The 20,897-nt window shown below is 61.8% G+C and overlaps 3 protein-coding genes across 3 annotated transcripts; all 3 read left to right on the top strand.

The window, feature by feature from the left end:
* The first annotated feature begins 2,022 nt into the window (after positions 1 to 2,022).
* Positions 2,023 to 8,499, top strand: PRSS56 (protease, serine 56). Its single transcript, XM_017810451.1, has 17 exons — positions 2,023 to 2,173; positions 2,929 to 3,090; positions 3,708 to 3,893; positions 4,385 to 4,438; positions 4,760 to 4,949; positions 5,052 to 5,160; positions 5,241 to 5,400; positions 5,532 to 5,674; positions 5,815 to 5,974; positions 6,060 to 6,248; positions 6,362 to 6,523; positions 6,672 to 6,735; positions 6,960 to 7,122; positions 7,473 to 7,626; positions 7,742 to 7,827; positions 8,079 to 8,195; positions 8,326 to 8,499. The coding sequence occupies exons 1-17, from the start codon at positions 2,023 to 2,025 to the stop codon at positions 8,497 to 8,499; spliced, it is 2,424 nt and encodes an 807-aa protein (XP_017665940.1).
* A 1,076-nt stretch (positions 8,500 to 9,575) lies between these two features.
* CHRND (cholinergic receptor nicotinic delta subunit) lies at positions 9,576 to 13,557 on the top strand. The gene is made up of 12 exons (XM_017810486.1): positions 9,576 to 9,627; positions 10,288 to 10,433; positions 10,607 to 10,651; positions 10,742 to 10,851; positions 10,967 to 11,122; positions 11,339 to 11,454; positions 11,704 to 11,904; positions 12,241 to 12,352; positions 12,476 to 12,590; positions 12,783 to 12,984; positions 13,089 to 13,207; positions 13,293 to 13,557. Exons 1-12 carry the CDS (start codon positions 9,576 to 9,578, stop codon positions 13,473 to 13,475), a joined length of 1,557 nt encoding a protein of 518 aa, XP_017665975.1. The 3' UTR covers positions 13,476 to 13,557.
* A 1,004-nt stretch (positions 13,558 to 14,561) lies between these two features.
* On the top strand, positions 14,562 to 19,253 carry CHRNG (cholinergic receptor nicotinic gamma subunit). The gene is made up of 12 exons (XM_017810741.1): positions 14,562 to 14,631; positions 15,033 to 15,172; positions 15,276 to 15,320; positions 15,526 to 15,635; positions 15,731 to 15,886; positions 16,150 to 16,247; positions 17,037 to 17,240; positions 17,511 to 17,625; positions 17,884 to 17,998; positions 18,324 to 18,528; positions 18,631 to 18,764; positions 18,843 to 19,253. The coding sequence occupies exons 1-12, from the start codon at positions 14,589 to 14,591 to the stop codon at positions 19,008 to 19,010; spliced, it is 1,533 nt and encodes a 510-aa protein (XP_017666230.1). The 5' UTR covers positions 14,562 to 14,588; the 3' UTR covers positions 19,011 to 19,253.
* Positions 19,254 to 20,897: the final 1,644 nt, after the last annotated feature.

Raw genomic sequence — 20,897 nt, 5'->3', positions numbered from 1 at the left:
ATCCCCCTTGAACTCCTGAACTCGCCCCACTCCTCCTGGCACCCCAACCCCCCCCCCTGCATCGCCACACGCCCCCTGCCCCCGACCCCCCAGAGGCCGAGACCCCGATACCGACCCCGGCACCCCCATCCCGCCCGCCGCGCCCCGGGCATCCCCGGGAACCCCGGTACAGCCGCCGCCGGTGGCTGCTCCCCCGCCCCGTGGCGCTGCCGGCCGGGCTCGGCTGCCCGCGCCAATTACCGGACAATCGGGGCCCCGGGGGCGCCGACCCCCCCCCGCCCGCCGCCGGGGCTGGGATCTGCCCGGGCTCCGGGGTCCCACTGCCGCTGCCGCCCGGGGCGGCCGAGCGCCTCGCCAATTAGGTTAATGGGGTTGGCACTGGCACCGGGGCCGGGAGCGGGGGGCACGGTGCGGCCGGGGTCGAACCCCACGCCAGCCCCAAGTACCCGCGTGGGCGCCGGCCGCGGTCACAGAGCGGCTGGACCCCCACGTGTCACGGGTGGGGAGGGGGAATCCGTGCGGGGACACCGGGGCGGGGCGCGGGTCCGCTGTCCCGTGTGCCGCGGCCATGTGTACCCCCGCCCGTCTCCGCGTCCCCCGTGGGGCGGAGGCGTAGCGTGCCCCCGCGGCCGAGGTGGGAGCCCGGCGGGGCCGGCCGGGGCTTTCATCTGCGGCGGGCCTGTCGCCGTGCCAGCCGCGGGCAGCCCGCGCCTTTGATGTGCCACTGAAGCGGCATTGTCCGCGCCCTGCTGGCACCATCGCGGCCGGGGGGGCCAGGGGGAGCGCGGGCACGGAGGCGCTCCTGCCCTTAATGGGGACGGGCACCCCTTGGACTCGAAATGCAGATGGGGACATGGGCACCTTCTGCACCTAATGGGGACAGAGAGCGGGACATAGGTACTCCCTAAGGAGGACAGAGATAGGGGGACGGTCACCCCCTGTCCCGCAGTGGACATGGGGACACGGGCACCCCTTGCCGCTAACAACGACAGAAAAAAGGACATGAGCACCCTCCAAACGGATGTGGGACCCAGAAACCCCAATCCCCTTTACAGGGACAGAGGTGGGGGCATGGGCATCCCCTGCATCCCAAAAAGGTGATAGAGATGCAGCCGCGCCCTGTCCCACCGCAGGAACTGAAGCTGAGCCCGTGGGCACAGGAAGACGGCAATGGGAGCAGGACGGTGGCATCCCAAAAGTGTGGGACCAATGACAAGCCGAGCGGCAGGCATCCTCTCTAGTTGGGCTGGTGAGTGTAGCCCCCCCCCATTCCTGGGGCCAAGACTGCCCCCAACCCAGGCCCACCGCTTAACAAGGACAGAAGGACAAGCAAGAAGAACAGCCGGTGCCCGGCCCCACCTGCCCCCAGCCCCCTCCCCGGGGCACATCCTCCCTCCTGCACCCCAGGAAGGACACGGGAAACTGGGAGAGAAATCGGAGGGGGGTCCTCGGGGACAGCCTGTGCTCAGCACGGGGGTGGCAGTGCTGGGCACGGGATGGCCCGTTCAGCCAGGGCTGGGCTGGCACAGAGAGAGGAGGACCCCCCCGCAGAGCTCCCCCTCCTCCCCTTCCCCCGCCTTGTCCGCCCGACCGCTCCCGGCCCGCTGCCCGCCTTTGAAACCGCCGGCGGGGCTCCCACGCCCAGCCCGGGCCCCCCGCGCCCGCAGCCGCCGGTGCGTTCCCACCCGCCCGGGGCCCGCAGGAGGGAGGGTGGCGCGGCCGGGGCTTGGCGTGAAAATGATCAAGGGCCGCGGGCAGCGCCGGAGCGCAGCGCCCGTCTGATGCTGCCCGCCCGGAGGCCCCGTCGAACAAAGGCGGCATTGAGGCCCCGGCTGCGCCCCCCCCCGCGCCCCCCGCCCCGAGCTGGCATCTTGGCGCGACATTAATGAACTCGCCTGTTTGTGCTCCCCCGGCCCCTCTCTCCTCCCACCGCCCGGGGGGCACCGTATATATCCATCCCTCCTCTCCTGCCTCGGGCATTTCGGGGGCTCCCCCCTCCTGCCCCCCTTTGCCCGCCCGGGGATGGAGCGAGGATGGAAGAGGACGCGGGGTGCTCTTCTCGGGGTCCGCCTGGTCCCCCCCATTCTTCTGCCGCTCCTGCTGCTGCTGCAGCTGGTGGGGGGGGTCCCCCTGGGCCAGGGACTGTATCCCATGCCGGCCAGCATCCTGCAAGGTCAGTGGGGCACGGGAATGGGGGCATCTTTGTGGGACGGTTTGGCTATGGACAGGGCTGCTGTAGGAGCTGGGACCCCTGGGTTCACTCTCAGGAAGGGAGGGAGCACAAGCAGAATGGCCAGGTCCCTGGTGAAGACAGCCAGATCCCGGGACACACCTGTGGTGCCTGCACTAAGTGTCAAGTGCTGCCAGTGGCACTAGGGGACACAGGGGATGCGGGGTGCCCTGCGTGCTCCCTCCTGCCCAGGTACCTTTGCCAGCCCCAGGGGACATTCTGCCAGGGCATGGCCAGCCCAGCAGGAAGGTGATCACAGGTGATCACACACCAGGGGATACACATACAGGGCACACACAGGACTGCACACACATGGGGACATGCAGACCCTGGCACACACAGGGCACACACAAGTGTGTACAGAGGTACCTGCACACTGGCACATGTGGGCACACCTGCCCAGGCTCACACCCTGCTGTATGCCCACATTTGCACACACATCTGTCCATGGGGTCTCCACAATGGACACGCAGAGACCTGGGCAAACACCCAAGTGCCCATGTGCCAACCAGCAGAGAGGTGACACTAGCAGTTGTCACCTTAGGCAATGTGAACAGGTGACAGGCCATGCCCAGCCTGACACCGACCACAGAGATATTGGGGCACAGGCACCAGGTGGGCTGGGGGCACCCCATGGCTGCGGTGGGGGGCAGTGGTGGAGGCTCTGGGAGTCTGAGCACCCTGTGTGTGTCCATCAGCACTGTCGAGCCGTGGGACGCTGGTGCTGGAGGCAGCACTGAGGAGTGCACTGCTGGCACTGGAGCGGGCGCTGTCCGAGCAGCAGCAGCAGCGAGGGGCCTGTGGACTCTGTGCCCCCTGCCTCTTCCCACCTTGCGCCAACATCACCGGCCATTGCCCACGTGAGTCATGACCCCACTGCCCCCACTGCCCCATCCCCAGGAGGCCTTACCCAAACAGAGCCCAGGATCCCCACCCAAACACAGTCCAGGGGTCCTATCCTAACACCATCCTGTGCCCAAAGGACCCTGCCAAAACCTGCACCCATGCCTAGAAACCCTTGCCAAATATTTCTTTGGGTCCTTACCAAAGCACCGCCTCATCCCCTAGAAATCCTAACAAAATTGAACTCCAAGATCCTACTCAAACCGTACCTTCTCCCCTATTGGCTTACCCTACAGGCTTTACCAAAACAGTGCCCGGATTCCCAAAATGTATCCCTAACTGCTAGACACCCTACCAAAACACCACCTGAAGACCCTACCCAAGCAGTTCCCATCTTCTCTATATCCTACCCAATCACCCGAAGCCCTATCCAAAACATTGCCTGATCCCTTGTCTCCTTTTTAGAGATCCCCTCAAAAACATATCCCAGCACACAGAAGACCCTACCAAAATGTGCTGACTACACAGCTTATCATGCCCCCTTCCCACTCGCACCAAAGCAGAACTCAGGGTGGCCTGGGCAGAGGTGGGCAGGGAGGACATGGTGATGCTCACAGCCCTGCTGTTCTTGCAGCGCCAGCTGTGCCCCCCAGCTGCCAGGCCCTGCTGGATGCCCAGGCGCTGCCCGAGCTGCCCCAGCGCAACTGGGCGCTGAGCCAGGCCTGTGCCCCCTACCAGCACCTGTGCCCACCTGAGGGGGCCCCACATGCCTGTGCCCCGCTCAGCGCCCGGCTCTGCCAGCACCGCCTCCAGGAGTGCCGTGAGTGGGCACCTGCATCCCTCTGGCTCCTCCCAGAGAGGGAAGACCCTACGATAAAAAACGGGGCATTCCCATGGGAGGTTTGGAGGGGATATGGGACATTGGCAGTGATGGGATACTGGGACAGAGTCGGGGAATGGAGAAAGTGGGGGTACAATAGAATGATGGGGTATCTTTGGTGGGATGGAAGGTTGGGAGAAATGTTGGGATCTGGGGCAAGAGGTGGAGATTTGGGGGATGGAGGTATTGGGAACGATGAGCACTTTCAGGAGAATGGGACATTGAGAGGTAATGGAGAATCTGGGAGGGAGAAGGGGGCAAGCGAAGGTGGCTGAGAGATTGCGGACACTGAGTCACTGGGGGTGCAAGCGCTCCGGGGGTGGTACACGGGTGTTTGTTCGGGATGATGGGGGTCTGGAGGCACTGAGAGGAACTGGGGGGAATTGAGGACAGCAGGGATGCACTGGTGCCTTGACAGCCTGTCCCTGCAGAGACGGCAGCCGCAGCCCTGAGTCCTGACGCAGCAGCAGAGGTGGCAACGCCAGGTGAGGCGGGGCGGCCCCGCGGTGCCCACGCCACCCCCCCACCACCACCACGCCAGCGGGCGCCCCCGGCCCCCGGCTGCCTGCTGGGCCGGGGGGCAGAGGTTAGCGTCGGCAGCTGCCGGGCTGCGGGGTGCCCCCGGCCCTCCGCCCGCTCGCCTCCGTGAGCACGATGAGGCTTGACAGCGCGCCCGACGCGCCTGAGCCCCCGCCACCCCCTCCACCTGCCGCGACCATCCCCGGATGCCCCGTGCCCACCTAGCAGAGGGAGTGTCCTAGCAGCAGGGCTGCAGGACCCCCTCTCACCCCGGCTTTGTTTCCCAGGGAGCTGTGGGCGCCGCGGGGGTCTACAAGCCAACGCCACGGCCCCCCGCGGACGGATCATGGGCGGCAGCGTGGCCCCGCGGGGCGCCTGGCCCTGGCTGGTGTCGGTGCGGCTGCACGGGGAGCTGATGTGCGGAGGGGTGCTGGTGGGGCGCTCCTGGGTCCTCACCGCGGCACACTGCTTTGGCGGGTACGGCGTGGGGCATGGCAATGCGGGGACGATGTCCCTGCAGAGGGGGGCACGGGCTGGTACCCCAACATCCCTGTAACTACCTGCCCCCCACCCTGCCAGGAATCGTAATGAGCTGGCGTGGACGGTGGTGGTGGGTGACCATGAGCTGGGAAAGCCGGGCGTGGACGAGAGGGCAGTGCCCATCCGGCGCATCCTGCCTCATCCTAAGGTGGGTGGAGGTGAGCACCCCCCTGATCTCCCTGTGCATGCCTCAGGGCCCCCCACTGACACCTCCACATCTCCTCCCAGTTTAACCCCAAGACGTTTCACGGGGACCTGGCGTTGCTGGAGCTGGCAGTGCCGCTGGCCCCGTCACCCACCGTCAGCCCCGTGTGCCTTCCCAGTGGCCCCACAGAGCCCAGCCCTGGCACTCCCTGCTACATCGCAGGCTGGGGCTCCCTCTACGAAGGTAGAGCCACTCTGACACCCTGTGGAGTGTCCCTCTCTGTGCCCTCTCATGTGCCAAGTCTCAATGCACCAAGCCAGGGCACAGAGATGTCCAGGCACAGGGGACACTGCAATCGGTGTATTGCCTGGCAGAGGGACCAGTGGCTGATGTGGTGATGGAGGCGCAGGTGCCCCTGCTCAGCCAGGAGACGTGCCGGGGTGCCCTGGGCAAGGACCTGCTCACCAGTGCCATGTTCTGTGCTGGGTACTTGTCTGGAGGCATCGATTCCTGTCAGGTAACACCCGGGCCTAAGGGACTGCCGTCACACCACCTCAAAAATCCCTTGTGGCACACAGGGCTGCTGGGCACATACCACAGCTAGTCAATGTGGTTGGGGTCCCAGCCCAGCCCAGTGGATGAGCATCTCCCCCACAGGGTGACTCAGGGGGCCCACTGGCATGCCAAGACCCCACTTCACACCACTTTGTCCTCTACGGTATCACCTCGTGGGGTGACGGCTGTGGTGAGCGGGGCAAACCGGGAGTCTACACCCGCGTCACTGCCTTCACGGACTGGCTCAGCCTCCAGATGGACTGTGAGTGCCACTGGCTGCACCGTAGGGGGGATGGAGACACCCAGAGAGGTTTCAGCACCTCATTGCAGCCCCGGTTCTCTCACAGCTGCCCCTGGCAGCCGAGAACCGAGCTGCTTCGACCTGCTGGCACTGGCCCAGCTGCCCCCAGAGCAGCAGAACCCTGAGCGCGCCCGTCTCTGCACCTTCTATGCCGGATCCTGCCGGGCACCTCAGGGCCGGGCCACCTGTGCCCGCCTGGCTGAGGAGACCTGCCGTGCCAGGATAAGACGATGTGGTGAGCTGGGGGACTGTGGCAGGGCTAGGGTGTGGGGAGGGACCTCATTTCTGGCAGCATGAGGCTGGTGTGGGGCCAGGGCCATGTGCCCACAGAGTCCTCTCTGCCCACAGAGCTGCACTCCTATGCCCAGACCCTGGTGGATCTCCTGCGCCAGGCTGGGGACTTCATCCGAAACCAGTTTGATTTCTCCTTCCTCAGCCGCACTCTGCCCCAGCTCCTGGGCAAGATCTATGGGCATTTCTTCCCTCCCCGTGTCCGCAGGGATATCCCAGGTACTCTTCTGTGCTGGACCACCCCACATCCACTTGGGGTCCCATCAGTCTCCCCTGAGCTGATGACTGGAGCACCAGCAGCCTGCCCTGTCACCCCCATGGGATTCCCCTTCCCTTTGTCTCTCCTGTCTCCTTCTTGTCCCCTCAGACCTGGCTGTGGCAGGGGGCCACTCAAGGCCCACAGCAGAGGGACCCCAGAAAGTCCCCACCAGGTGAGGCATGGTCGGCATGGGATGAGGGGCCAAAAGGGTTGGGGAGGTGGTCAAGATGACAGTGGGCACTGGCATGGCTTTTGGAGACAGCTTGAACACTGGGGTCCTGTTTCTCCTGCAACCAGGGCACCCTCCCAGTGGTGCCCAGTGGGGTGCACAGGGTGGCGCTGCCCTGTGATGGGTGCTGCTGGACACCAGTCTGAGCTCACCTCATGTGCTTGCAGGTGGGGGGCCAGGCGGCTGCCCCCCTTTGCAGACCTCTTTGGGGCAGTGGGACCCCAGTTGCAAGACTGGGTGGAGGCGCTGAGGACCATGGAGGGGAGCAGTCCCCCAGTGCCCACAATGGACAGGGAACAGCTCCCCGGGGAGATGCAGCTCTTTCTGCAGGTATGTGGGGAGGGACAGGCTGGGGGAGCCCCTGCCCCTCTGGTGACTGTGCCACCAGGGACATCCCATGGGTCCATTGTCCCCTGTGCAGCCATCTCACTTTACCACTACAAAGGGGGCATCTCATCCTCCCCAGCTGAAACCAGTGCTCCCAGTCCAGGCAGTGCAGAGGCGGCTGTGGGTCTGACCCTGCAGCTTGGGATCTGACCCAACACAGCCACAAGCAGTTGCATGTCCCCAGTGCCCCATGTGACACAAGCCCAGCCGTGCCCTGCACTCTGCCACTGGGCACCTGGCTGTTCTCAGAGGTGTCCTGTGGGTGCTCCATCACCCTGCCTTCCCTTCAGCAGGGTGAGGATGTGGTGGAGGAGATGGTGGGACAGGGACGAGCCTTCCTCACCCAGCTGCGGGCAGAGTTGGACCTTGGCACTGCCCTGGAAACTATGGAGCCACGACAGGCACCCGGAGAGCTGGCAGGGACCCCCCTGCCAAACCGTGAGCCCTGTGAGCCTGGAGGGTCTGGGGGCAGTGGGATGTCCACCCTCTGGCTGGCTCCATGCCTGGACAGTGCCTACCGGCCATGTCCCTGCTGGGAGTGTCACACCTCTCTTGGTGGCAGGGTCTGCACTGAGGGAGAAACGTGAGCTGGTGTCCACAGAGCTGCCCGGGGTGGAGGAGGAGGAGGCAGGTGCCGGCAAAGGTAAGCTCCCACAAACCCTGTGGGATGCCACGTGCCACCATAGGGACAGTGACAACCCCAGCCTCAGGCTTGCACCCTGGTCCCAGGATTGCTAGTCCCATTTCAGTGGGACAGCCCTTGGTTATATCCCTTTCCACAGGGACCCATGCTCCCATAGTGTCCCAGAACAAGGGTGCTCCTCCCTAGGCTGGGCCACAGCATGGAGTCCCCACAATTCACCCCAGTGTCCCCCTCCATGTTTCTCCTGCCCATTCCCGGGGTTGCAGCCTGCCCCAGCCTCAACGAGTCGGCAGTGCGGGTGGGTGCGGTGCGTGACCTGTACGCCTGGGTGCTGCAGGTGCCCGAGACTGACCTGGCCATGACCTTCCAGGAGGTGAGTGCCTTGTCCAGCCACTCAGAGCCCCCCACCCTGGCAGCCGATAAATGCCACCCCCCAGCCCATTACTGTCCTGCTCTGCCCCTGGCTCCCCCAGGGGATTCATGGTGCTGTTGTCTCCCTGCAGATCCTCGTGGACCTGGGCTCCAAAAACACCAAGGGACTGTACCGGGCACAGGTGCGGGCCACTGTAGGGGGCCGCCCCACGGCCTTCACTGGCCTTGTGGGGCTGGAGAGTGACTCACTGGCCCGCAGCATGCCCGGCCTCGTCGCTCTGGCGCTCGAAGCCCTGAAAACCTAATGGTGCCCCTGGGGCAGCATTCCAGCATGGGGAGAGGGCACTGAGGCAGGTGTCCCTTATGTCCTTCAAACACAGTCCCCTCCCTGCCTCAGGCTCTTCCGCCCTCATCGTGCCCCAACTTCCCTCTTCCCATCAGCACTTCCTGACTTCCCCCCAGGGCAATGGTGCCCCAGGCAGTACCTGGAGCACCTCAGCCAGGAATCACAGTCCTCCTCTCTCCTGGGACCACCCACCTTGGCAATCCTCACCCCATCCTCACCCCATTTTCCCCAAAGGTACCTGAGCTGTTATTTATTTGTACAGAGAAGGTTTATTTTTCAATAAAGAAGGGCTCTATTTTCCAGTAGCCAGTGAGTGTGAAGCAAGCATGCCATGCAGTGCTGATGAGGTGGGTGACAATGAGGAGAGACTTTCCAGTGGGGCTATGACATCTCATTGCATCTCCCCCTTTCCATGTACCCTGTACCCCGAAGCGACGCCCCCAGCCTTGATTCCTGCTGCATCCAACCTGGAACAGACTCCCCACACCCTCACCGGGGGTTGGACACCCCTCCTGCCCACTGCAGCACCCATGGCACAGCACTGTGCTCATCCCTGGTGACACTCCATCAGGGACCCATGTGAAACCTGCCAGTGCAGGGGCCAAGTGTGCCCTGGGCCATTGGTGGGTGGCAGGGTGGTGCCACCCCTGTGCTTGGGCATCAGTGGGTACCAACCCCTCCCGCCTGTGGGGACTCTGCCACCCCGAGCAGCATCACTGGGACTGCTGAGCAGCAGGGAAGGGACCACTCCTCCCCGTGCCCAGCAGTGCCCGTGCTGCGGTGCCCAGGCTCAGGGGGATGAGCTGTCACCCGTGAGGCTGGTGAGTCCAGCTGTGCCTGCCTGTCTCCCCTTCCCGGCACGCTGGGGTGCTGGAAGAGAGGGCTGGGAGTGGGTATCCGGTGCCGGTACCCTTCCCCCTCAGCACCTGGCACCATCCATCTCCCAGTCTGTCCGGCAGCCGGACATCCGCTCGGCCAGGCCAGGCGGGGAGGCAGCCAGGGCCTGGCACGGCGCGAGGGCACTGCGGGCACCGCATGGGGAACCTGTCGCAGCAGCTGGCCCTGCTCGGGGCACTGATGCTGTCGGGTGAGCGGGGTCTGGGACATGGGGTGTCCTATTGCTGGGGGATTCCAGGCCCCCTCAATGGGGTCGGTGGGATGGTGGCAGGGTCCAAACAGGGCACGAGGGTCCCCAGGGCCACTTTTTGGGTATTACCTGGCAGAATCCCCTCATTGTGCGTCCCTTGTGCTTCTTTCCCAAAGCCGTGTCCCAGCCCAGTCCATGTGCTGTCTGTTCCCAGTGTCACTGTATCTGTACGTCCCTGTGTGTGCCTGTCTGTGTGCACAGTGACACCAAATCTCTGACCACGTGTCCCTGCATACACTGGGTCCATGTCCATGAGTGCATGTGTGCCTCTGTGTGTGCATCCACCTATGCACACAATGCATAGGATCTGTACACCGGATCTGTACCCAAGTATCTTGTGTCTGTGTGTCCCTTTGTGTGCTAGGTCTGTATTTCTGTGTCCCTGTGTCCATGCCCATGTCTTTGTCCTATGCCCATGTGCTCCCAATGTGCTCCCGCAAGTCTGTCATTCCTGCATGTCCATGTCTGTGCTCCTGTGCAGCACAAACATGCAAAGTCCTGGCCTGTTCCTGTCTCCTACATTCTTATACCATCCTATGGGGTGGCACTGGGCCCAGTAGCCCCACTAGCCCCCTGGTTTGCCTGACTCCACACCCCCAGGTGGGCTCTGCGTGAACCAGGAGGAAAGGCTCATCCACCACCTCTTTGAGGAGAAGGGCTATGACAAAGCGGTGCGTCCTGTTGTCTCCACTGATGAGGTCGTGGACGTCTACCTGGCCCTCACCCTCTCCAACCTAATCTCACTGGTGAGCCCCAGTTGGCAGTGCCCACCGTGGGGAGCCCCACAGCCATGCCTCACCCCCAGGGCTGGCTGGGTGCCACCCCTGAGGCTGCTTCTCTTTCACTCTGCTGCTGAGTGTTGGGGGTCCTGAGCTGTCAGGACACCTTGGCATCTCACTGCCCCACACTGCTGTTGCAGAAAGAAGTGGACGAGACACTCACCACCAGCATATGGCTCGAGCACGTGAGTAGGGACAGGTGTCACGGCATCAGTTGTGCCACCACGGGGTGGCCCAGCATGGTGAGGGGATGACCTGGGGATCCTCCCCTTCAGGGCTGGACCGATTACCGCCTGCAGTGGAACAAGTCCGACTTTGGGGACATTGGGGTGCTCCGCCTGCCGGCAGACATGCTGTGGCTGCCTGAGATAGTCCTGGAGAACAAGTGAGATGTGCTTCAGTTTCCCCTCCCAAATCCCCTAAACTGTGCCTGGTGCATGCCCAGGGCTCCCCTGGCCCCTTCCCAGCCCCACCATCACCTTGTCTCTCTGCCGGCACAGCAATGATGGGCTCTTTGAGGTTGCCTACTACTGCAATGTCCTCCTCTACGACACGGGCTATGTCTACTGGCTGCCACCTGCCATCTTCCGCAGCACCTGCCTCATCAACGTCGACTTCTTCCCCTTCGACTGGCAGAACTGCACCCTCAGATTCAGGTGCTGGGCTGCTGGGTCAGGGCAGCAGGGGGGGCATCCCATCCCCCTGTGGTGCCTGCTGCTGCTAGCACCCTCCCCTTGTTGTTGGGGCACAGCAAGATGGGGGTCTGCAGGTGACCTGGTGGCCTGAGTCCATCATGCTGGAGGTCAGGGTGGGTGGGTGGTGTGTGCCCAGTAGCAGCTGCAGCTCCTCACTACCTGTCCCCTGTGGTCCAGGTCACTGGCATACAGTGCCCTGGAGATCAACATGCACTTGAAGACAGACACCGACCTGGACACAGGCAAGGATTACCCAGTGGAGTGGATCATCATCGACCCCGAAGGCTTCACAGGTAAGGCTTGTGCTCTCTGCCACGTCCTGTGGCAGCAGGACATCCTGTGCAGGGCTGGGTGTCACTTTGGAGTTGGAGCACTCTGTCACAGAGACACCCATGTACCTGGGGCTTTTGCACCCTGGCACCCAACCCACCAGACTTGGAGCTACCCAGACCCTGGATGGGGAGATCAGTGCTGGTGGGGCTGGTGAGGATGGTCATGGCAGGTGTCCCCCATGCCATATGCTGTCCCATGTGCCCTGGCAGAAAATGGGGAATGGGAAATCATCCACCGCCCAGCCCGCAGGAACATCTACCCTGACATTCCCCCTGACACCAGTGAGCACCAGGACATCACCTTCTACCTCATCATCAAGCGCAAGCCGCTCTTCTATGTCATCAACATCGTCATACCCTGCATCCTCATTGCCTTCATGGTCATCCTCGTCTTCTACCTGCCTGCCGACAGTGAGTGAGCCCTGCAGCATGGGAGTCACAGCCCTGGGGCACCTCCATGTCCCACACCTGCACCATGTCCTGGGACATGGGGATACCCCAATGCTCAGCACAGGGATATCCCGGTTCTGGGATATCCCCATGTAAGACACTGTCATCCCAGCCAGACATCCTAGCAGAGGCATGCTTGGGGACAGGATACCCCATGTGGGACCCTGGTGTACCCCCATGACAGAAAACCCGATATGGGGCACTGTATGGTGGGACACTGGAAGGGCAACCGTGGCACTGGGGATATTGGGAAAGGCACATGGGGCAGGGTTTTCCCTGAGCTCACCTGCTCTCCAGGTGGTGAGAAGATGACCCTGGTGATCTCAGTGCTCCTGGCCCAGTCTGTCTTCCTCCTTCTAATTTCCCAGCGCCTGCCTGCCACTTCCCACGCCGTCCCCCTCATTGGCAAGTGAGTCCTGGGCACCACTGGGTGCAGCAGGGACATTGTGGGGTCTCCATGGTGCCAGAGGGCAGCTCTGCCTGTGCCCAGCCCCTGTGGCAATCCCAGCTCCAAGTCCATGCTCCCTACCAGGTATCTGCTTTTTATCATGCTTCTGGTGACAGCTGTGGTGATCATCTGTGTTGTGGTCCTCAACTTCCACTTCCGCACCCCCAGCACCCATGTCATGTCTGACTGGGTCAAAGAGGTGAGCAGGGTGTGGGTGTAGTGGTGGGTACAGGGATGACACTGTGCCCCACAGAGGACACGGGACAGCACAGCACATTGCAACAGGGTGTCCCATCTCTGCGACATGTAGTCTGTGGACAGAAAGTGGGGACAAGGTGGCATCGCACTGGGGAGGTGTCCAAGGGACTTGACAACCCCTCTTGTGTCCCAGGTCTTCCTGGAGAGCCTGCCCCGGTTGCTGGGCATGACACAGCCGGACGAGAGCCCGGCGGGCGCCCCGTGCATCCGGCGCTGCAGCTCCGCTGGCTACATCGCCAAGGCAGAGGAGTATTTCAGCGTCAAGTCCCGCAGCGAGCTCATGTTCGAGAAGCAGTCGGAGCGGCACGGGCTGGTCAGCCGCGTCACCCCTGCCCGTGAGCCACAGCCCCTCCATGGGGACATGGGGAAGGGTGGTGAAGCGGGGGTCACCAGCAGTGGCAGCCCTTTGGAGCCCACCTCACTGCCTCCTTGCCCCCAGGTTTGGCGCCGCAGGGCATGGTCACAGGCGACGAGCAGCTCTACGAGCACATAAAACCTGTCATTGACAACGCCAACGACATTGTCAAGCACATGCGGGACGAAAACAGCTACAACGAGGTGGGGCCATGGGCACTGGCAGGGCAGAGGGGGCTCCCTGTGCCCACTGTGCCCCCCACTGCCTGGCTCCTGGCTCTCTCCCCAGGAGATTGACAACTGGAATCGTGTGGCCCGGACCCTGGACCGCCTCTGCCTCTTTCTCATCACCCCCACGCTGGTGGTGGGCACCCTCTGGATCTTCCTCATGGGCATCTACAACCACCCGCCACCGCTGCCCTTCGCTGGAGACCCCTACAACTACCAGGAGGAGAACAAGCGCTTCATCTAAGGGGTGTGGGGGGGTCCCATGTACTTCTCCCCCACCTGCCTTGGCTTGGGAAAATAAAGCTGGATGTTTCTTGCCATGGGGCACTGAACTGGTGGCTTCTCTCAGTGTCCCCCACTGGCCATGATGCCCACCCTGAGCACTGTGTGTGTGCTGGGGAGGGTGATGCCCATCCAGGGAGTGGGTGCTGTTGGGTGTCCTGAGTACAGTGAACCTCAGCTGTGGCTGGAAGGGGTGATTTCCAGAGGGGTGTGGTGGTACCAGCCCTGCTACCCCTGTGGGCTGGGCACTGGGGGCAGGATGGGCAGGGGAAGGGGATGTATTCCCCCCTAATGTAACACTATCCCATGAGGACCCACTGCAGTGAGCAGAGATGCCATCAGTGCCCACATTTCCCCCCTGCCCCCATGATCCCCCAGCCAAACCCACAGTGTCCCCCCCAGCACACCCCATCCAGCAGTGCAGAGCTGGGGGTCCAGAAGGCTGTCTTCTTCCCCAGCTCAGCAGTGGGATGCCAGGGCTCTGGTTTCAGGGGCACAGCTGACGTCCCCCCACCGGCAGTGGCCCAGGACAGCTGTCACATCTCTGCTGAGCCAGGAATCTCACCACACCCCCATTCCCCGCAACGTGGCCCCCCTACAAGGGGCCTGGCAGCATTTGAACCTCCAGGGTGGGCATTACTCTCTGAGAGTGGTGGGACTTGCCTGCCCCTTCCTCACCCTATGCTCTGTGGGCAGCCACTGCCCTGGTGGTTACAGGAGGTCCTGGCAGTGTGGCACTCATTTTCCATAACCCATGGGCACCTGGGTTTCTGCTGCAAGGAGATGCACGCCTCCATGGGGGACATGGGGAAACTGAGGCACGGAGCTTAATTTGCCCCCAGCCCCAATCCCAACCCCTCTGGCACAAAATCTCAGAGGAGCTCCCAGTAAACTGGCATCACCCCACCAGCGGGGGGAGGTGGGTGGTCACCCGTTCCTCCCCAGTCCCCGTGGCTGTTGGGAACAGCTGACGGTAGGAGGGGACAGCTGTCCCATCCCTCCGGGCGCCCGGCCCAGAACAGCGCCGGGCGGGCGGTGGAGCAGAGCCCCAGCCCCTGCGCCCCACGGCACCGCCATGCGCTGCCACGGCCTCCTCCTCTTCCTCTGCGCCCTGGCAGGTAAGGGGTGCCCGCCCCAGGGAGAGGCCTGGGAGGGGGAACTGGCCACCCCCCACCTTTGCACTGGGGGGTTTGTCACCCCTGGGAGTACAGTGCCATGCACCTTCCCACCGGGGTGTCCCCGTGCTGGCAACATGCTGTCCCCATGTCCTGCCCTTGGAGAGGTCCCTGGGGTGAGTGGGGCGGGGGATGTGGGGGGGATGCACCCCCCCTGCTGCATGCAGGGCACTGACTCGACTGTCAGCCTCACAGAGCTGAGTGTGCATGCTCACAGTAACAGACCTGGGCATCCCCTCCCCATGCACACCCCCTGCCTCCCCCTCAACACATCAGGTCTTGGGGGCATTGGTGGTCCCACTGTCCCCACCCCGGGGTGTTCCCTTGGCATGTTTCCTCTCCAGGTGTGGGCTGCAGGAACCAGGAGGAGAAGCTGCTCCAGGACCTCATGAGCAACTACAACCGGCAACTGCGCCCGGCCCTGCGAGGGGACGAGATCATTGATGTCTCCCTCAAGCTCACCCTCACCAACCTCATCTCCTTGGTGAGAGAGGTCCCCTGGCACCCATAGTGGGAGAGGATTTGTCCCCACATGTGGGGCAGCAGATGGGGCACTAAACCCACCTCCCTCCTTCATTCCCTGCCAGAATGAGCGAGAGGAGACCCTCACCACCAACGTCTGGATTGAGATGGTGAGACCCCTCACCTCCAGGCAGGATCACCCCCTGCCATGTTTGCACCTCAGGGTGGCACCCCATGGAGGGCTGGCACTATAATCTGCACCCCCTTCTGTGGGGGGCTGAGTCCATTTTGTGGGCAGCACAGGACAGACAGCTCACAATCTCCCTTGTCTTGGGGAGCACCATGACCCCTCTTCCTTTGCTCTGCTTCCTGCAGCAATGGTCCGATTATCGCCTGCAGTGGGACCCTGAGAAATACGACAACATCCAGCAGCTGCGGGTGCCCTCCACCATGGTCTGGCTGCCTGACATCGTTCTGGAGAACAAGTACATGACAGGGCAATAGGGACATAACCCCACACAGGGGTGGCAGCTGCCCCCCAGGCACAATCTAGGGCTGAACCCACCCTTTTCCCCCTCAGCATCGACGGGACGTTTGAAATCACTCTCTACGCCAACGTGCTGGTATCTCCTGATGGCAGCATCTACTGGCTGCCCCCTGCCATCTACCGCAGTGTCTGCGTCATCCACGTCACCTACTTCCCCTTCGACTGGCAGAACTGCACCATGGTCTTCCAGTGAGCATGGGCTCCATGGCAGGTCCTCCTGGGACACAGGGATTAGCATGGGATACCCACCTTTGCCCTGGGGCATTGAACCCAGATAAATGGCAGATAAATGCCACCTACCTGTCCCCTGCTACCTGGCAGTAGGCACCACAGACAAGTTAAGCACCCCAAAGCAGAGCTGGAAATGCAGCATAACCTGGTGCCACACTGGCACCCTTTGCCCATCCAGGCTGTTGCATGCCAGCCTCTGCCACCACTTTGTCCCTCCCCAGGTCCCAGACATACAGTGCAAATGAAATCAACCTGCTGTTGACGGTGGAGGAAGGCCAGACCGTGGAGTGGATTGTCATCGACCCCGAGGCTTTTACAGGTAACACTGCAGCCCCCTATGGCATAAGTATGTCCCACCAGGAGGGGTATCCAACTGGTCTGCTGCCATGCTGGTGGCTGCCAAAAGCAGGGCTTCAGGGACTATTAGCAGCTCCCACCATTACATGGGCACTTAAGTTATTAGTGGAAGCGGGAGTGTAGGAGAGATTTGTTTTTCTAACCCTCCCCCCGGCTCGGGGCTCTCGCTGCCTGGCAGCCGCTCCTGGAGAGCACTGCTCCTGCAAGGTTGATTGATGCTGGGAACGTAGCTGTCATGGCCAAACAATGACGTTTTCCATCACATTTTAATTGCATATTGAAGGAACAAAATGCTTTTCGGGCAGCGAGATTTATTTTTTCATTACCGGCCTGAGTTGCGATCTTGACTGGGAAAAAATCTATCGCTCCTGTGGAGAGCAGGGGAGAGCAGTGCGCTATCACCCAGTGTCACACTCAGCTTCCCTCCGTGGCACCCTGGAAATGGGGAGATGGAGGCACCCCAGCCCCACACCTAAAAGCCCTGGGAGCCCCCAAGGGGCTCAAGGTGCCCCATATGTGCCCAGCTGCCCCATCCAACAGCTTTTTGGGGTATTTTGCACAGGCACCATGGCACGTTGCACAGTGCTCATCTCCCTTCCAAGTGGCTCTAGCACTGTGCCCAGCCTGGCTGCCCTGTGGGGCTCATGATAATCACCAGTCCTCCCCTTCCTCCCCTACTTGGACTGGGGGGCTGGCAGCCCCAGTGCCCCCACTGGGGCAGTGGGGCTCATGTGGCACCATGGTGATGCAGAGAATGGCGAATGGGCCATCAAGCACCGCCCTGCTCGGAAGATCATCAACTCAGAGCACTTCACCCCAGATGACACCCAATACCAGCAAGTTGTTTTCTACCTCATCATCCAGCGCAAGCCGCTCTTCTACGTCATCAACATCATCGTGCCCTGTGTCCTCATCTCTGCCATGGGCGTGCTCGTCTACTTTCTGCCCGCCAAAGGTACACACTGGTGCTGTGCCCACTGCAGGCATGGGGATGTGCAAGGGGGCAGCAACATGCCAGGAAGGGCTCCTTGTCCCATCAGTGTCATCTCTCGCCTGCTCCTGTGATATCTGGGGGGAGACTGTATGAATTTCCAGGTACCCCTTGATTAAAGCCTCAAGGCAGGACTTGGCCAGTTCAGCTTTGGGGTGGGGGCTTTTTGCCTAAGGAGGGCAATGCTCACACCACTGCCCCATGCCAAACTCTGCTTTTCCCTCTCCTTGGCAGCGGGTGGGCAGAAATGCACCGTCTCCATCAACGTTCTCCTGGCCCAAACTGTCTTTCTCTTCCTCATTGCCCAGAAGGTGCCCGAGACCTCCCAGGCTGTGCCACTCATTGGGAAGTAAGTGACATATGGGGACAGGGGTGCCAGCCCTGTTGTCCCACTGTGCCAGCAGGGTCTTCAGGTGCTGTGCAGCAGCCAGTGCCCAGGGACAGGACCCTGGCACGGAAATAACCCCCAGCCCAGGTAGGGCTATCACTTGCTCATGTCCCACTGCCAGTCCCCAACTTCCAGCCCAGAAGGGCACTGAGAAGGACCTTGCACATCCGTAGCTTGTGGCCCAGCAGCCCCACATGAGGCTCTGTGCCCTCTCTCCAGGTACCTGACCTTCCTCATGGTGGTGACAGTGGTGATCGTGGTGAATGCTGTCATTGTCCTCAATGTCTCCCTGAGAACACCCAACACTCACTCCATGTCCCCGAGGGTCCGCCAGGTACCTGCCGTCATCTCTCTACCCTTTACACATGGGGAATGGGATGGGTATTTGGGGACTGAGGCGAGGTCCTTCATGGAGCAGGGTGGCAGGCATGCCTTCATCTGAGTGCAAGTCCTGGCACAAAGATGTCCCCAGTGGATCACAGAGTGCCACTAAACCCCTCCAAGTCACTCCCAACACTGGGGAGCAGCAGGTGTCAACACGCCCAGCATCCCAGTAGCACAAGGGTACTCCACAGGGATGCTCCAGGCAATGCCAGGGGACCCAATGGCACCCACTGGGTGTGAGGGGGTCATATCCCCTCAGGTAACACTGTGTCCAGGTGTTCCTGAACCTCCTACCTCGCTACCTGGGCATGCCTGTGTCAGAGGAGACACCAGGGCCACCACAAGCTGTCCGGAGATGCAGCTCCCTTGGGCTCATGGTGAAAGCTGATGAGTACATGCTCTGGAAAGCCCGGACCGAGCTGCTCTTCGAGAAGCAGAAGGAGAGGGATGGGCTGATGAAAACTGTGCTGGAGAAAATTGGTGAGTGTTCCCAGGGGGTTGGCACCTTCCTGTGAAGCTGGGCAATGTGCCAGGGGGCCGAGCGCTCACTGGTGCCCGCTGTGCTGCCTCTGCTGCTCATAGGACGTGGCCTGGAGAGTGGCAGTCCCCAGGACTTCTGCCAGAGCCTGGAGGAGGCAGGTCCTGAAATCCGGGCATGTGTGGATGCCTGCAACCACATCGCCAATGCCACACGGGAGCAGAACGACTTTGGCAGCGTGAGTCAGGATCGGGGGGAGAGGGACTCACGTGGGGAGCACTGGGGACAGCCCTCACCCTTCTTGTGCCACCGGCAGGAGAGCGAGGAGTGGATCATGGTGGGACAGGTGATCGACCGTGTCTGCTTCTTCATCATGGCCTCTCTCTTTGTGTGTGGCACCGTTGGCATCTTCCTCGTGGCTCACTTCAACCAGGCACCTGCCCTGCCCTTCCCTGGAGACCCCAAGCCATACCAGCCACAGTGATGCCTGCAGGCACCCACCACCCCTCTTGCTGCCAGGACTGCTGGAGCCAGGGGCTGGGCACCCCTAAAGTCCCCTGGCTGGCCAAGATCCCTGTGGGCACTGCAGCTCCTGGTGCCAAGCACAGCACAGAGGGAGGGCTGGGAGTGGTGGGTCTGCCACACCCCAACAGTGGTGGAGATGGGGAAAAGGGGAACACGGGGTCACCATGCTGTGCTAAATGTGGAAATAAAGCCTGTGACAGTCTTGCAAGCCTCCATGGCATCTTTGCCCCATGCCCAACCCTCTTGGGCAGGCTGGATGTGCCACCTATTGTGGGCTGGCCACACACCTCTAGGTCACACAGCCCTGTGAGACAAGACACAGGGGGCCCAGAGCAGAGACAGGCATCCATCTTGCACTAGCAGCAAGAGCCACATTTCCCCACTGCAAATTTACAGCATCAAATCCACAGCAAATGGGACCCCTGGAATCCTTTGCCATGGCAATGAGGCAGGAATGCCAGCTGCAGCCCCCCATTCTGGAGCAACAGCAGAGCCAGGGATGGGATTAGGGGCAGCTAACTTCTCCCTCCATTTATGCCCTGGCTGTGGCTCTTGGGACAGATGAAGTGCTGTCCTTGATCCCTAGCAAGCAGCTTGAGGTGAGAAGACCCTGGGCCACCAGGCACTAAAACCTCCTCAGGGATGTGTACCCCTTGGCATCCATCCTGTTACAAGCACCAGCACGACTTCCTCCCCCACCAGCCTTCCCTGCCCCATGGGATCATCATCTCTGTCAAGCACAGCCCCTTCCCCCCACCCCAGCAATGCCACATCTCCCCCAGACCCCTCAGTGACCTCTGGGGCCCCCTGGCTTTGTCCCTGCTGGCAGGGGAGATGAGAGAGGTCAGCTTGGGAATGGTGACAAGCAGCATCTGCTCCTCTGTGATCCAGCTCATGCCACCTGTGCCTGGCTCTGGGATATGCTGTGTCTCCATCCACCTCACGGTCCCAGTATCAGTTGTCTCTGCTGCTGCTGGGAGAAAACCAGTTGGTTACTGCCTGCAACTGCTCCTGGCACTGCCTGCCAGAGCTGAGGGCCCTGCAGGCACAGATGGAGGAGAGAGGCAAATACCCAATAGCTGAGAGATCACCTCATGGACACCTGCAGCCTGGTCATGGCCTAGAACTACCCCAGCTGTGCCAGTCTGCCTGTGCACTTTCCAAGGTGGCTTTTCCTGCCCTATCCCTGCAAGATGTGTAGTGCCCAGAGCACCGAGACTGGGTGGATCCGGTGCTCTAGGCTGGCACCTTGAAGAAGGTGGGGATGGCATGCACCAGTGTAGGCAGGAGTGCCCAGAGAACCTTGGCTGGGTCCTGCTCTCAGCCTCCCATGGGGGCGCAGCCCTGTGGCCATGACCCAGGTGAGGTGACCAGGTCCTGGGGCACTGTACTCCGAGCCACAGACCTCCTGCTGGAAAGTGATGGCACTGCACAGTACTCCTGTGGCTAAAGGGACACTCTCCTGGCCAAGTGTTCCCAGCCCAGGAGAGCCAGGAGCTTCTGTAAGCTGCCCAAACCAGGGCACCAGGCACGTCTGCAGCCCCTGGGCCTTCTGTCCCTGAGAAGGTGCAGTATTAATGAGCTCTGGTCTGTCTTTGCCTGGCAATTTCCCACTGATTCCCGTGTCCCTGTTGCCTTGCTGCCAACCTCCAGGGCCAGGTACTGTCCTCTACTTCTCCCTGCTCCACAGAGACGCTGCTTCTTCCAGCAAGTTCAGGCTTCAGTGTGTCCATACAGCACAAGTGGAAATGGATGAGCTCTTCCAGCCTGCCAAGAGCATGTGACCAAAACCACACTCTCCACCATTACCAAGCAGTGGTTTTACCAGCCCTCAGGAGATCTCTGC

This window comes from Lepidothrix coronata, unplaced genomic scaffold (assembly GCF_001604755.1).
Source record: "Lepidothrix coronata isolate B3197 unplaced genomic scaffold, Lepidothrix_coronata-1.0 Scaffold29, whole genome shotgun sequence".
Classification (NCBI taxonomy): domain Eukaryota; kingdom Metazoa; phylum Chordata; class Aves; order Passeriformes; family Pipridae; genus Lepidothrix; species Lepidothrix coronata.
Note: the sequence above shows the minus strand (reverse complement) of the source record. Positions and strands in the feature narration are given on the sequence as shown.

Bases quoted from the DNA above. Each gene is read 5' to 3' on its own strand.
- CHRNG (XM_017810741.1), top strand. From the start codon at position 14,589: ATGCGCTGCCACGGCCTCCTCCTCTTCCTCTGCGCCCTGGCAG. The intron at 14,632-15,032 runs GTAAGGGGTGCC...TTTCCTCTCCAG, and splicing joins CTTCCTCTGCGCCCTGGCAG to GTGTGGGCTGCAGGAACCAG. The intron at 16,248-17,036 runs GTAACACTGCAG...ATGGTGATGCAG, and splicing joins CGACCCCGAGGCTTTTACAG to AGAATGGCGAATGGGCCATC.
- PRSS56 (XM_017810451.1), top strand. From the start codon at position 2,023: ATGGAGCGAGGATGGAAGAGGACGCGGGGTGCTCTTCTCGGGGTCCGC. The intron at 5,675-5,814 runs GTAACACCCGGG...TCTCCCCCACAG, and splicing joins GAGGCATCGATTCCTGTCAG to GGTGACTCAGGGGGCCCACT. The intron at 6,524-6,671 runs GTACTCTTCTGT...TTGTCCCCTCAG, and splicing joins TGTCCGCAGGGATATCCCAG to ACCTGGCTGTGGCAGGGGGC.
- CHRND (XM_017810486.1), top strand. From the start codon at position 9,576: ATGGGGAACCTGTCGCAGCAGCTGGCCCTGCTCGGGGCACTGATGCTG. The intron at 10,852-10,966 runs GTGAGATGTGCT...CTGCCGGCACAG, and splicing joins GAGATAGTCCTGGAGAACAA to CAATGATGGGCTCTTTGAGG. The intron at 12,591-12,782 runs GTGAGCAGGGTG...CTTGTGTCCCAG, and splicing joins TGTCTGACTGGGTCAAAGAG to GTCTTCCTGGAGAGCCTGCC.